This window comes from Corvus brachyrhynchos, unplaced genomic scaffold (assembly GCF_000691975.1).
Source record: "Corvus brachyrhynchos isolate BGI_N302 unplaced genomic scaffold, ASM69197v1 scaffold22, whole genome shotgun sequence".
Classification (NCBI taxonomy): Eukaryota; Metazoa; Chordata; class Aves; order Passeriformes; family Corvidae; genus Corvus; species Corvus brachyrhynchos.
In genome coordinates, this window is record NW_008238355.1 from 73758 (window position 1) to 90071 (window position 16314).

Consider the following 16314-nt stretch of genomic DNA (forward strand, 5'->3'; position numbering starts at 1 on the left):
TTCCTGCTGCCAGAGGTGCAGATGCAGAGGTCCCAGTGTGAGTTTCTGTACATTCATTGTGAAGATCAACGCTTGTCTGATAGAAAATAAAATAAAGGAAAAAAAAAACCCAGATTGCATGAATAAACAGGTGTAAATACAGTCACATCCATACTCACAAACATGTGTCCTTTACTTGGTGCGTATTAATACACTCCTCACCAGCAGAAAAAGTGATGAGTGTTTAAATCTGTTCATACTTCAATCCACTCTTTTTACTTCAACTATAATTTTTGTATCAAAACGTTTTGTGTTGGAACCAAATACTCCCACACTGAAATCTTATTTTAGTCTAAGGTTTCACAATAAGTATTTCAGGCTTACTGGTGAATCATGAAAACAGATCATTGTGTTGGGCCTAGAACATTCAAAATTACTGCTTACTAGGAAATTACTCATAGGATTAGTATTGGTGTTCTGCTCCCTCTTCAGCAGAAGAACTATAATTTGCAATGAAACATGTGCTGTATTTGGAAATTAAACACCAAACTCATCAGCCCATGTATCTAAATCTTGACTATAAAGAGAAGCCACTTAGTAAGGACTCATCCCCTGGCTAACACGGAATGACACTGTTTTAATCCACATCAGTGCAGTGTATTGTAAAATTAGCATCCACTAGGGCTGGACAGCAATTACAAGTATTTCAGCATTATTGTGCCACAGCAATTTTCCTCAGGCACACAGGAAGGCACACAGACTGGTATGCCTGCTTTCTGAGTTTGGGAGATTTGGAAGGTAATGGCAAGGTATAACAGAGGCCTTGACATCACAGGTTTTCTTTTTACTCTAGATCTCTCTTCATTTGCCCTTTTCTGAAGAATGAGACCATATCAAACCATGCAGAGACTGCTTTCATACACAAAGAGCACTCACAAACCACAGACAAATTCAGCATGTTGATTTAACTGCATCAACACAATTATTTTGTTTTTAGATAGAAGAATACAGGATTACAAATCCCTTAAAGTTTCCAGACAAAAGCACTTAAGCACATAACACACAACATAAAGCAGGCACTCAAAGCCAAGCATTTAAGAGGTTTCATTTATTATTCGCATATATCATACCTTTCTATTTGTTCTGAAACCTGTAAAAGCAACTTACAATTCTTTGGTCAGTATAATCCCCGCTGCTGTATGCTGTGGCCAGAGTTGAAGAGCACTTCTCTGCATACCAGGGAGAAAGCCCTTGTTGAGAAGCACTGCTAATGGAGATGGTGTAGATGCTATCAGTGTAACCATCACAGTCACAGTTGTCACCCTGACGACCTCCATTCCCTGAAGCCCACACGAAAATGGAGCCTTTCCCATTTCGGCCCTAAAAAAAAGAAAAAAAAAAGAAATGAGTGGTTATCAAAGCGATTTCAGACCTCACAATGTATCCTTAACAATTCCTTTCCCCAAAAAGCCTCATATAGCAAACATAGAAGAGGAGAAATTTCCAGAAGCACTGTGGAAGACACAGACAGAAGAAAGCAGCTGTTTGAAATATCCCACAGCTCACCTTACAGCCCATCTCTCAGTCTGGCTGGCCTAGGTTTAGTGTTCCAGATACAGCAATTTTCCTCAGGTTTTCAAGTTAAAAACAGAGTCTGTGTTCAATGGTGTAAATTTTTCCACATGCTGCTGTTTGGTCCTCACCATTTCTATAAAAAACCCCCTTCTTTCTTCTAAGAATAGGCAAGTTTATCAGGGTTTATTTCCCTTGCCTTTCCTGTACTCACAGAGGTATGGGTTAGGGGCATGAATGACGGACACATTTAAAACCCTCCCTTCTGTCACAGATCTGTGGGTCAGAATCTCCAGCCTCCAGGCATAACCATGTAACACACATCACTATCCAGTCTTAAGCTCTACTAATTTTTCAGAGGAAAAAAATATGTTTTGTGTGACAAGCAAAATTTCTTATGTTGTTCATTATTAATATATGCACATTTAATATTCCACAGTAGCTGAAATACAATTTTTTTTTTAGCACTCCATTCGGGTGAGATTTGAAATTATTTATGCAAATGCTAAGACATTTTCAGCACTTGAAACATTAAAAGCAAAGAGAAGTAAAATGTGCTCTGTGATACAGCTTTTAAATTAGGAAGGACAAGCCACGACAACTACAGAAAATGATGTAGTATCTTTGAGACCAAAGGCTGCAGTCCAGAAAAGCACTGGTGTATCCCAACACCTGCTTTGATTTCACTTAGAGTGGTAGTAACACTTCCTCAGTTCTTCAGTTTGAGCCTGTGCTCGGGTGCTTCACCAGAGCAGCAGTGAAGGATCCAGGGATTAGAGTTGTTGTCAGTTCCAACACTGGCTGACTTTAAGCAGAATGGAGACCAGACAGACCTTTGCAAAAGGAATCCTGGAATCCTGACAAGCAAATGGGTTAATTTGTTCCCCAGGAGAAATAAAACAAGCTGTTAAAAGGACACATTCTTCACCAAAGAACCTGGTTTTTCAGAGTAAGACCAACGAACATTTGTTGCCTAATTTTCACCTTTAATTCTCCCTCTGCTCTTGCTGCCTACCTTTGGGTATCTAACCTGTTATCAGCTCTCTCCTCTCAGTCTCCATTATTCCCTCAGAGTGTCTTTGTCAGCTGTCAGCATTTGCATTGTTCTCTCCTTTTCTCCTTCTGCCTATTGATGTTAATTGCCCTTTATCCAAAATTTTCTCTTTGCTTGTCCTTCAAGCCATTTCTCTCTTCTCTCATCTATGATTCAGTCTTCCTCTCTTTATTAGTACCTGTCTTTAGATATCTTTTCACCTCACTGGCAAAAGCTAGAGTAGTTTACTAATAAATACATGGCAGCTCTCAGTTTGCACCCTATTTATTGTCCAAACAGATCTAAAGAGGGTAACATGAAAAAACTCCAGTAAAAATATTTTTCCCAGTACTCTCCATCATGCATTTGCACTATTTTCATTTTAATTGGATCACGATATGCACAAATTAATGCAATTAGCACAATATAAACTCATCTGCAGGGTGCTAAAATGTATCACTATTTCACACAGCAAAATATTCATGAAGCAGGAATTTTGTGTTAAATTTTATGGGCTTTCAATGCAGAAATCTGATTACTGTTCAGGGGAAACAAGCAGCAGAAAAGGGTGGGTGTAGGGCGAGACAAAGGCAGCAAAATTAAGGATGCAAAAAGAAAGCTTATTTATGGAGATTAGCAACTTAAAACCAGTTTAGACAGCCCTAATGGTGTTTTCTCAAAAGTCCTTTTCTGGCTGGAAATTTCTCTCACCTGTACTATTAAAATATACCGTGTCCATTTCAAATATGTTTTGATCGAAGACAGCACAAACTGTTTTCATTTTTTCTCAGGTATTAACCATCTTAAAATTCTTTTCTCTGCCACATTTTTGCTTTATCTTTCCCTGAAGTATTGTACCTGGTTTATCCCATACTCGAAAGCCTTCTGTGCCAGCCTCCCAGGTCCCTCCACAGTTTTACCATCATCGTTAGGGCCCCAGCTTGCACTGTAAATATCCACATGTTCTGGATTGAAACCGATTGAGCTGGCCTCAATAGCATCAGTGACTATTCCATCCAGCATTCGTATACCTTCACAGGAAAAAAAAAAGAAGCAGACTGGATTTACTTTCTGTTCCCTCCTCCTTGTCTTTGTTAGCTGTTTTGAACATTTCCAGTAAAATTAAGCCATAACTACTGCAGCCACAGCTGACTGCTGTTCAGGTAAGCAATATTGAGGACAGTTCCTGTCAGTGTAAAGCAATACAGTTAGAGTTTATTTGCAGAGCTGAGTGTTTCTCTACAACCATTAAAAAATAAATCTTAAAATCTTGTTAGCCTCCTGTTTATTTCTTTCTCTCCTTCTACAGACACCCAAGAAGATGATGTCTTGCTTACTGTTCCTGCTTTTTCTCATTGCATTCTCTTTCTTCCTCCTTCTTCCTACATCTGTAACACAGCCTTCTCAAACTGCTAAAATGCCACTGAAATTAAAGAGGTTTTATCAACATTACTTTTATCTTTAGGACTTCTAAGAGTTTTAGTTCAAAGATGTAGTTCTGAACGTTCTGACTGAACCACTAAGTCCTCACAATCATTAAAGGTTTTGCTGTCTCTGTGATGCTGCACTTTCACCAGCTCTTCAATCTACACCACAGAAAAAAAATCTCCCTGTTTTTCTACTGCCACCTTTTTTTTTCTACTGTGAGCAATCCAGAGATATTTAGCCATTAACAATTTATTAGGAGCTGCATGATCTAATCTTCTTCAGAGCAAGGCTGATCTCAGTGGTACTTAAAATTCAGGTGCAGGCAGTGGTTCATCTGCACTGGATCCATTGCTGTGCAAAGCCACATCTCTGCAGTGGGGCTGCTACCTCTGTCCAGTGCTGAAGGACAGCAGAAAAAGCAGAAATCTGGCAAAATTCCCACTGTGGCATGGCTCTTACAGCAACAGCAGCAGTATAAGAGCCACAGCAGTCAGGATTCAGCCTGTGTTTACAAGCAATAAAAATGTTTGGGTTCCCTTGGATTTGGCAGGTTAGTACTCCAGCAGCTGCACCATTGCTGGTGAATTATGAGTACTCATTTTCTAGTATTTTCTACAAAATGGGGAGCACAGCAGGCAAAATATTGTCATTCTATTAAAAAAAAAAACCCTAAACTACCCAAAAATACCCAACAAAAACCCTCCAACCTCATCCTTGCAGCTTAGTGTCTTGTTCTTCTATTTTATGCTATCAAGGGAAAAAAAGACTGCAAGCATAATTCTTTTCCCAATTGGCTGACCTCTTAATACTCCTAATACCTCCGAGATAAAGCTGAGCTTTATTATTTCATATTCATTAGTGGTAAAATCAGACAAAGGAGTTAATCTGCTCAACCACAGCTGCTCCATTATCACTCACAAAGCTGGAAAAAGCACCGAGGTATATATCTTGTGCCCCAGGTACTAAAAACATCGCTTACCCAGGATTGTCTTAAACTGAGAGTGGTTTGATTACTCTTTTTTCAGTTGGCTCAGAATTGCCAGATTCTCTCAAGCCAGCACACTGTGAGGAAAGATCTGCTTGCGTGAAAGCAACTGCAAGCCCCAGGTGAGAGCTTGCAACACATAATGAGATACTGGGAATGTGAGGAGTAATGCACAGATACTTCCCACAGAAAAAGACAAAGACAACTCTGCAGATAAATAATTTAATAAGGGAAAATACCCCCAAGAACAATGACTCCACACTGACGAAAACAGTTCAAGGAAAAAAATCGCTGCCTTGCCTTCCTGATTGTCAAAAACTCTGATTGTTCAAGTAACTCAGGGATTTGATGACTGCAGTGATATTCCCCTAAGCAGATTCCAATTATGTCCTCTTGCATAAACTCTTTTCTATTCTTGCTCCCATCATCGGTCCCACAAAATCAAGAGCAGGCAATGCCCAAGGTAATTTCAGACACATATATGTGTCTGCCTGGCAGAAGGCTATTTTTAGCAACACGTCACTCTGCATGAACTCTCAGCCCAGTCCTTTGTAAAATGGAGCTTCTTAATCATTTAATTTCCATGGCAGCACCATGGAAATATCATAACACAGTGGTATGGTTAGGTATGCATGAAAATACACACACCCTGCTTTACTCCAGAGGTGATCGATACCCATTTCTCAGCTCTCCATGGACCAAGAGGTGAATGTGAAAGGGCACTGAGAAGTGTCTCTTTGAAAACTGGCATTAAGAGTATTTTTCTTCACACAGTGCACAGAAAAGCCTACGGTACTTACAGCCACAAAGTGCTGGAGAGGCTAGTCAAGCTTTCAGAATTGGGCCAGGCATTGATGTGACTGGTGAGAACACCCAGGATTGTTAAAACTCAGTACTTTCACATAAAACAACAACAGCAACAAAATAATGGAATGTTTTGTTTTACCCTTCAAGGCAAAGTTAAAGCAAAATCTGATGCTGAAGGTTGGAGAACCAGGTATTCCACATGTCAGGGTTTCTTTCCCTTCCTGAACTAATGTCAAGTAGAAGTGTGCAGTGTGTCATTTCATGGATATATATAAAAAAAAAAAAAAAAGTAGAAAAACAGCCTCTGGAGAAATGAACCCCATAGAGCTTGGATCACCAAAAAAATCTTCCAGTGTCTAGCAACTCCAAATTTATCTGAATCTTTTGAAGACTTCTCTTATCTTCCACTGCTCTTTGAACATATTTTTGTTACACCCCTATCTTAATCAGTCTGGTCACATCTAACAGCTTACAATTTCTTTCAACTTTTCCATTCTTCCTCCTCCCCCACCCAAGTGTATGTTTCTTGCTGGGTAATGTGGATTGCTGGACTGCTTTTCCTGCTGTTATTTCCCTTTTCTACATAAGTCATCCCACACAGATATGTAGTTTGCATTTGCAAATGAGCACAGATCAGATGCAAATAGCTGTGGAAAAACCTCCTCTGTAGATGCAAGAGTCTTAAAATATGGGCACAGTGGGAGTTCAGACATCTTTGCAGCTTCATCCATTTTGCCTTCCTTTGAAAATCTGACGTCTTCATATCATGAGTGAGATATTTTATTTAAACAGATCATGACAGCATAATGCATTATGGCAAAGGCAAACTGCAAAGATGACATCCATGACAGCTCAGTGGAGTAACTGGGAACTGACGAAACACCACGCTGAAATAGTGGGAACAACAGTTATGGGTGTCAATTGCCACTCATCGTCCCATCATTTAAAAGGAAAAAGAGGGAATAATGGAAAAATAACTTCCTCTGAGCTGAATGACCATTTGCAACTGATATGTGCATCATGATTATTTAATAAACAACTAACAGATTGAGTAACCAACCTAAGAAAACAAAACAACAATATTGATTGATGGGCAAGCAAGACTCTACTTGTTTTCAAATTTAAGTTATGGTGATAGTAGAGAAGGAACGTGTCGAAACAAAAAGGACAGCGGTTTGAATAACTTGACTGACATGACCTTTTGAATGTAATTGTGTGGATGGAAACAATATGCTGCAAGTATGGGTGGGTATAATTTTGTATACTCCTACTTTACTCAATCCCTCTCCTCCTCTGGATAAACAATAATAAGTAATTGGTCCATCATTTGTTAAAAGATACAGTCTTAACTCTAGGTACAATATAAGTTGTTGCTATTATTGTTGTTACTGTTGTTGTTATTATTATTAATTATAATGAGTTAATATTATTAACATTATGATTACTTACTTTATTACTATTATCATAATCATCATCATCCCTGCCTATACTGTTGCTGCTGTTGTTACGTAGTCTACCTATCTATTCATAACCAAATTCCAGACTTTAATCAAGAAATCCTGTCATATGGAGGTGACACTCAGCACTGTGGCCAGACAGGATTTTGAAGCTTTTAATACTGCAAGATGCATGTTTTCCAAGAATGACCAATCATTCATATTTCAGATTAATGGTTTCTAACAACACTCAGCATCTGTCTTGTTTCCATTCCTATTAGACATCTAATTATTTTTGTTTCCTTACCTCCAACCCTGGAGTTGTAGGCCACTCCAACTCCGCATTTTCTGTTGTTGGCTTGCATGGCAATTTCTCCTGCACACCGTGTCCCATGCCTGAATAAATACAGCAAGAATAAAGAACAAATCATAACATCTTTGTTGTATTGTACAGAAAGACTCATCAGGGACCTTGATTTGTTCAAATTCTTCCTTTAATTGAATGCAGTGTAGTTATTGAAGAGCATTTGAATTATATCTATATGATGCAAAAATACTTACTTCTCATAAGCTTCATTAAATATAATTTTACCTACTTAATGATCAAAGGAACGTTTTAATGAGATGATAAATGCTTTCCTAAATCTCACTGTGGATACCAGTATTTTAGTAGAGTGCAAAAGCAGTGTAAAATTTGGGCAATGAAGCTGTTTTCAGACTGATATACGATATAAGTATTTTTTAATCACACATTGAGATACTTTTTTTTTATATGACTGCATTTATTTAGGATTTCAGAAAGTGAGCCTTTAAAGTATCCCCATTGCTAATTTTTTCTTGTTACCACTATTTTCTATGTAAATCTTTTTTTTTTGCCATGGGTGGTTCTAATTCCACAGTACAGAAAGCCTTCACATGAGTGTCAAGATAAGAGAGTTGTATTATGTAATGCTACAGATAATTATTCAATGACATGCTTCAATGCTTCTGGGCTGAATTCCATTTTCTTATTAATAAAGATTAGAGGAAATACAGATAGATTTAAGAGATAATGGCATCATAACAAGAGGATAATGGCTTCTTTCTCTTAAGTAACACTGTAACAATGTAGAAATGCAATTTTTCAAACATCTTAGTCATGGGATTTTTATCCTCTGACTGATCTTTTTTTTTTTTCCCCCATGTAGTGATTTATGTTGCTACTGTATTGTCTGATAGGAAACAGGGAAACAATGCATCAGTTTCTTGCTATCTGTACTGAATAGTGGCATCCTAATTTGTTTAAGAAATGGACTTATTTTGTGTACCAGCTTCTAAGGAGGTCCCTCCTGGTGTCTTTCTTATGAAAAAAATCCATAATTGGACTACAGTGGATGACACCAGGTCTGACAGACCCATCAGGAGACTTTTTTTTTTTTCTTACATTCCCCTTGCAAAGCAGAGAATTGAAGGAAAAATATGCTTTGGGAGGTATCATTCCAGAAACACACAGAGTCACATGAATAGATCGTTGCCTTCATCTTGCAGGAACATATCAGTACAAACACACACAAAAGGACACGAGCAGATTCAGGACATCACAGGGAGATTACAATTATAAAGTTCTTCATCTGGGAATTTAATCCCAGTGTTTCTATCAATGTTATGTGAGAATGTTTCTGCAAACTGGAACACAGGAAGTTCCATCTGAACACCCAGTAGTGATTCTTTACATTGAGGGCAACTGAGCACTGCTACAGGTCGCCCAGAGAGGTTGTGGCCTCTCCCTCCTTGGAAATATTCAAAAGCCACCTGGATCATCGTGAGCAACAGGCTCTAGACCTCCCTGCTTGAGCAGGTGACCTTCAGAAGTCCCTTGCAAGCTCAACCATCCTGTGATTCTGTTACACAAATTCTTCCTCTTATTAAATGATTGCCAGAGGAGACATACATAGAAATTTCCACACTTTTATCTTATAACACACAAATTAATACAGTACTGCTTTGTTCTCTTCAGACAACTTGGAAGTTACTCACTTGTTTTCATTTGTTGGGTCATATCTAGGAAAGGGATCATGATCATTGTCATTGAAATCATAACTTGCCTTTGGGTCCTACATGTAAAAAAAGAAATGTTTAATTAATTCAGATAACTAGAAAAGGCACTTCTAAACTGTGTAACAAAATGGCTTCTGAAGTTTGTATTTACTTACTTTATTTACAAACAAGTTGGTGGAATTTGATGGCCATTAACAATTCCATAATTTTTTCATGGAGCTTTAATAATTTAGCATTAAACCACTACGTACAAATGTGTCTGGGAACTAAATCTATTGAAGAAAAAACAAAACAACAAAATACCCGCCCCGCTACCATTGCTAAGTGACATTCAGCTTCCTCTGACACAGACCAGGTTCCAAATCATGCCTAAGGCAAATATTTCAGTCTCTGTACTGCAGGAGCTGACTTACAGAACAGAAAATGAGCTAGGGAAGAGTGTCTGTTTATCAAATTTACAACTGGTTAATCTATTCCATAGCATTCTAATGCTCAAACTTACATAGTTAGCATAGATGTCAGTGTGATTCCACTCCAGTCCATCATCTAGGACTGTGATGACAATTCCCTTGCCTGTAAACCCTTTTTGCCACACAGGAATAACATGGAGATCCAGTTTGGGCAGGGATGGAGTAATTCTTGTATCTTGCTGTGGGACAGAAGGGATTAAAATATGTCAGCATTTTATCCAGTTTATACGAAGCAGGTCCAAAGTCGTATTTCAAAGATGCTGCAAACAATCTCAGCCTGTGCATTTTGCATTTTGCTCAAACTTTGCAAATACAAAACAAAAATTAGTTTCAACAAATCCTTGTAGCACTGAAAGATTTACCCCACTGCTTGAAGACCCCTGAAGATTGCCTCTGTACAAAAAACATCTTGTATTTTTGTTAAGTAGGCAGCAGAAACTGAAAGGAGTGGTGGGGATGCACCAATGGACCTTGGAACGCTGGGTTAATAATCAGACCTGCTAATGTTTGTTCTTTCCATTTGATGAGGAGCCAAGACAGTGCCTGCAGTACAGTGAGCTGGATTTCCTCCAAGTGTATATTCTCCTCTGACATTAAAGTTAGCCAGAGCAAAATAATTAATGGATAAAACAATTAAGGTAGTCATTTGGTTGGGAACAACTGTGTTGAATACCAACTTTCCCTTTACTACCCTCATTGCTGTTCCTGTGGTAAATCAGCTGGAAGTATGAATCATGTATAGCCTTCTCTTCTACAGCAAGTTTTTTGAAGAGTATCTCCTGAATGTGTCATGTCCCCCTCTAAATGTGCAGTATGTACATCTAATTCAGAAAACTTGCTTACAGCCCCCATAAAAGCACAGATGTAAAAAGAACCACTTTCTGTTTCTCTGTGCACAATTACGTTAGCCAATGGCAGGTTTTTTTAATGTCTTTGTTTCCAAAGAAATACTGCATAAAATATGAGACTTAGAAAAAGAAATTTGTTATGGAGATGAAATTTCTTTCATTTTTTTTGCTATCTGTATCTGACTCCTTCCATTCAGGAAATTATTTGAGGTTGCAACCTTTGTTCTCTTAAATCCACCAAATAATATTTTTTTCCTGGTGATGTGTGAAGGTACACTGGATAGAGCTAAAACTGTTGCCATCAAATCATAAAAATAAGGTAATAGTCAGTTATTCACTACAAGAGAGAAAACATATTTTGGAAGAAAATATCTAATGCGTTTATGCATTTAATCAGAAAAATTCAATGTGCACTGTGAACGAGGGTAAGCAGCTTGTTTTTGTTTCTCAGGTGTGAAAACTAGAGGGAAAAGAAGTGAAAACCATAAATAGGGGGGAAAGGAACTACATCTCCTGGAGAGCAGAACATTGCCAGTTTTTTCCCCCAGACCGCTTTTATGAACTCTGTGTGTGTTTCCGTATTTGTCTAATATACATCTTGGAAATGTCATGCTTTTTTGGATACAGGCACAGAAGCAAACAAATACTCTGCTTCAAAGAAAAGCTAAATTCTTACAGATAACAGTTATTTTCTTCTGTTGAAAAGGAGTCTCCAGGAATCTTCATGAAAATATTTTATGCTATGTGGTTTATAATTTATCTTCCCTAGCTCAAATGAGGGAAAGCAGGCTAGAGTTGGTCTGATTTCTCTAAGATGAACTGCGGAAAAGTATTTCCAGCCACTCGGGCCCCATTTGTGCTTGACCTTTGTTTTTGATTTGTTATACCCACCTTTAATCCCATCCCCATTCTGAGTAAAACCAATGAATCCTAGACTGAAGGTACAGCTAGATGCACAGTGGAAACACATGCTCTTGGAATAAACCATGTAAAACCTAAATGATCAACTGTATTTCTCAACTGACACATGCAGACAGAAACTATGGAGCTCAGGAATTTTTTTTTCCCTGAGGTTTTGAGCATGTGAGTGAGATTTAGAGACCCTCTTAGATATAAATCCTGGTCCCTGTGGCTGAAGGTGCTTGTCATATGCATGCAGATGCTTTTGTTTTCATCTGAACTATGCATTCTGCACTACCAATTTTAATAAAGAAAAACATGTCCAGCTTCAGATATGATAATGGACTTCTTACACAAAAACAGCAAATACTTGAAAATTATCATTAGTTTTTAACTGTTAACAATTTGTGACACCACCTTCCCCATACTAAACAGCAGCTGAATTAGCATCTAGAGTCTTTGTAGAAACAACACTCCACAGAAGATATAAGGTTGCTTGAAAATGGTATGCACAGAGATTGCTCATTTTTACAGCGTGTGCTAACAAAAGGGACTTTTCATTAATTCCCTTTAGTGCAATCTCTCTGATACCGGTCAAATAATGCAGTTGATGGCACAACCACCATCCCCAGTTCCACAAGGCAACAAATTCTTACCAGATACCACTGCTGATTCCACATAGGGTCGTTGAAAAGACTTTCTGCTGAGTCTCTCATGGAGGCACGCTTAGTTCGCTTTTTTTCATACTGCTGCTCTGCCCATGACACCTACAATTATTAGTGAAAATATGACAAGTGAACCTCTTTAGTTTGGGACTTTCTTAGCCGAGAGCGTTCCTCGCACAGAGAAATTTTGGAGCCTAAAGCAAAATGAGCAACATTGGTGTGGAGAAGAGGATTATTTAAACTGTAGTACAGAGCAATTTGGGGAAGAGAACTTGGTGAAATCATGACACTACAGAATTAATTCACAAAAAATCATTAAGTACAGTTTAACAAACAACTCCTGTGAGTGCCACAAGGCAGTTTTTACATTAAATAAAACCATGTAGTATGGCTAGAAGGTCATCTAAGCAATGGTGGCTACTGAAATAAGGAAAGCCACGGCCTGCTTCTTTCTCCTACTTATCTTTTATTCACTCTCTATTGGGAGTTAAAAGGAAAGAAGAAAGATTATCTCTGGCTTTAGTCTTGCAATCATAATGATGCTGTTACTCACAGACCAGCTGGACCTTCAAGTCTCCTTCCTAGTGGTGTTTTGAAGAGTGGTCAATTAGTAAGCTATGAATATTACACTAACTTCATCACCGGCATAATTCCACTTAAGGCAACTGAAAGCCAAAATGCTTCAGCATGCTTTGATAAATCATCAAACGAGTTGCACAGCCTTTGTGCACAGACACAGCAATCTCTAAGGCACTGGATTGTATTTTAAATGTTTATCACCCTTGAATGTTTTACTGAACCCAGTTCAAATGAAATCCTGATGATGATGCCTCTCTCTGTGCTGTGTGCTCCTTTTGGAGAGGGAATAAAATGTTATTTATAGCTGATCCTTGCATGGTCACTCTGACACAGATAAGGTTGGTCCTTTTCATCCCAAATTCCAAGCAGCAAACTCAGGTTCCGTAGACTGTCAAGATCCTGTGACAAGCCTCACATGGAGGGTGCCTTGCATCTAACCTTTTACTTTCAAGCTCTGAATAAATTTTGTTCCTTTTATCTACTATGATTGAACAGCTTTATGATCCTGACATCTATCACCATATATGAAATAATAATGACTGAGAAATTATGATTAAAAAGTATGATTTGATTAAAATGAAATTTTCTAATGAAAGCCTTAGGAAAATTCCCTACAAGAACATAAATCCTTTAAAATGGTAGCTGTTTATGATTCTCTTTGCTATATATTTAGTCCTAAACTCCCTACAAACCTTGGTCATAGAAGATGAATATACCCATGCAAGTGTAGGTATTCTAAACTGCCCTATTGATATCTAGGGCCATACATACTTGCACACATGTTGGAGCAATTACCTCTATCTCTCTTCCCTGCCCACAGCAAAGCTTGACCTCTTCACCACCCAAAAGCAATTAACAATTGAGAACTTCCACGCTTTTTTTTTTTTGTCAGGGTAAGCAAGTGCATTGAGGGAAATGAGCTGGAACTCCCAAGCAGATATGTCAGGCAAACAGGCCAAATGTTTGTCACTCAGCAGCTGCGTGAAGTTCCAACCATCCATCTCCAGAAAAAGCTGAAGACCCCACACCAAATCTCCCATCACTGATACATAAAGAAGTAAAAATAATCTCAATTCAAGTCTACTTGCAAGAAAGTAGACTTGGAAACTAGTGCAAATGCTAGAGGAAGTTAGGTAACCAGATAATTATATCCCTTCAATGTATTCACAGCCTTTATCTGTTTTGCAACAAACGCTATAGGAAGCAGATAAATATTCAGATTAGAGCCAAGTTTTACCACAGCTTTCACACTTAACGTACCGTAAAATTCATGAGGGCGTTATACAAACAAAAACAGGATTCCCTTTTCTCTCCCTTTTTAAAGGCTGAATCTAAATCTTTTTAAGTAGGCTGCTGCTGAACAAGGTCCCTGTGTAACTACACAGCATTACATGATTGCTTTGTGTTTATACACTTACATAATGCATAATTACATCTCATTTATTCACAGAGTTAATTTGCATACTGGATGGTAAATAGAAGGGAAATTGGAGTAAATTTAGCAAATCACCTGCAGCACTTTGAAGCCCCGTTTCTGGATCTAAGAATACAAGGATGCAATAATGTCTGGTAGCTATGTAATACAATCACTTCCATTCTGCTACAATTTTAGAATGTGGTGTATTGAAAGCTGTCATTCCTCCCCATGTAACACATTCATTTGATGCAGTAAGCCCAAAAAAGAGAGAAACTGCACCCAAAACTCTGATCTTGAACATCGTACTACGATGACATTGGACATCTGATCATATGTGTGGGCATAAATTGGAACCAGTTCACACTGAACCTGCAGGTTTGAACATTCCCAAGTTAGGATTATTTCAACTTTAACTGTTAAACCAATGTTTGCAAGAAATAGATGAGAGCGTACAGTTTTGAAACACAACAGGCAAAACAAACACCCTGTCTCACCATACAAGATATTTCCTCCTAGCTGACATTTGCATCTAAAACCTCCAGATAGAAAATTACTCATTCCAAAGTGGTTTGTCCTTATATGATAATTTGCTGGGTTTGACAACTAGGCTACTTCATGGTTTGGACAGCTCATATTGTCACAGTGATTGCTGCAACAATGTTGATCTTAAAATCAAATGTTGTTGTTGTGACATTTCCCAGAAAATAGTTTGTAAGAAAGGCTGACAGCATTCTGGTCTGCTCTTTAAATTTGTCATGCACCCCTGTTTTTCATTATGCCTACAAACAGAAATGCTTCTGTCTGAAATAAAGCCAAACGAGGAGCCTTCTTCACCAGTGGGTTGTACCTTAGACCCCTGGCTCTCCAGTTTCCCTGTTCTCTGATTGCAGTGGTATATCATTTTAACAAAAGACTGCAAGTCTGGAATGTGTGATGGATCCTTTGAGAAGGGATTTTAGCTTGTTGTAAAAGCCAGTCTAGCAGAACCTCAGCCCTTTTCCCCTACTTCTTTTTTTTTTTTTTTTTTTTACTTAATATTCAGTCACTTTAAATCAAACCTAATTCACATGGTAATTGCATAGAGATGGCCTAATTAAACTTAGTGCATTTACAGATTTTTACTTTGAATCCAGTCCTGTGGTTGCCTGTTCACATTTTGCAGCAACATCTGAAATTCCAGGGCTGCACATCTCAACTCTTAATTTGGAAAGCTCTTGTAAAATATGTGGTACAGGAGGGTCAGATTCTGCCTGTGAGTGACAGAATAGCCAAGTATTATTCAGCACAAGTATGGATGGCTGAATATTTTAGACTTGCAAAATGAGGAAGGCCTGCCTGTGACCTCATTACGAAGCTAGCGGTAAGGAGACAGAATAAAAAAAATATAAAAAAACCCCGAATAAATTTAACACTCACACGCTCATCATCAGAAAGTCTCTTAGTGATATGAATGGCACTTCTTCGGGACCGTCTTGGGTGACTCTTATGTCTGAATAAGTAGTGGTTTTTCAGTGATCCAATCTGTAAGACACAGGCATGCTTTAATTATTAGGATGTATTTCCCCACTGCGAGCAAGTACCAACAATCAAAACCTGAATGAATTCACACCGCCTAAAAGACAAAGAAGCAAGAAACCAGCCTTTAGATATTTTAATCCAAACAAGGAAACACTCTTCAAGTAACAAGTGCTTCTCACAGCCTGTGTGATGTTGGAATAAGCCAGGGGAGTAATTTTATTTCGGCTGCTCAAATGCAGTCATTACTACTACAGTACTCAAGTTACACAGCACCTGTACTAGTGACCACTACAGTCCTGGACACACCTTGGCACGGCCACTTTTTCACAGGCTGCACCTGTGGTCACACACCAGTTTTATCTGCTTTTCCTGGGCTTCAGCTGGACAGGTGTGAAAAGCTTTGCACGGCTTCAGACACCCCTCTGTGGGGCTGGGTTGTGCAGCATTTTCACTTGCTCAGTAGGCAGCCACTGGCAGAACTGGGTGCACCCCGCTGACTTCCAACACCCCATTCCCCTAAGGACGGGCTGTTTGAAGGCTGTGGGGGCAAATGCACTGTCCACAAAGGGAGAAGGACCAAACCCACAGAGGTGGGATCGCACCTACAGGCTTTTGGGAGTCTGGAGAAAACAGCAGCGTC

At 38.7% G+C, this 16314-nt stretch overlaps 1 protein-coding gene across 1 annotated transcript in view; it reads right to left on the minus strand.

Annotated features, from left to right (window-relative positions):
• Positions 1-16314, minus strand: part of PCSK1 (proprotein convertase subtilisin/kexin type 1) — a 28586-nt gene that overhangs the window by 10368 nt on the left and 1904 nt on the right. The window contains 8 exon segments of the mRNA XM_017735327.1: positions 1-76; positions 1147-1359; positions 3443-3615; positions 7548-7636; positions 9257-9333; positions 9780-9926; positions 12152-12262; positions 15573-15695. The exon segment at positions 1-76 is cut by the window's left edge and continues 8 nt beyond it. Coding sequence (XP_017590816.1) covers positions 1-76; positions 1147-1359; positions 3443-3615; positions 7548-7636; positions 9257-9333; positions 9780-9926; positions 12152-12262; positions 15573-15695 — 1009 coding nt within the window.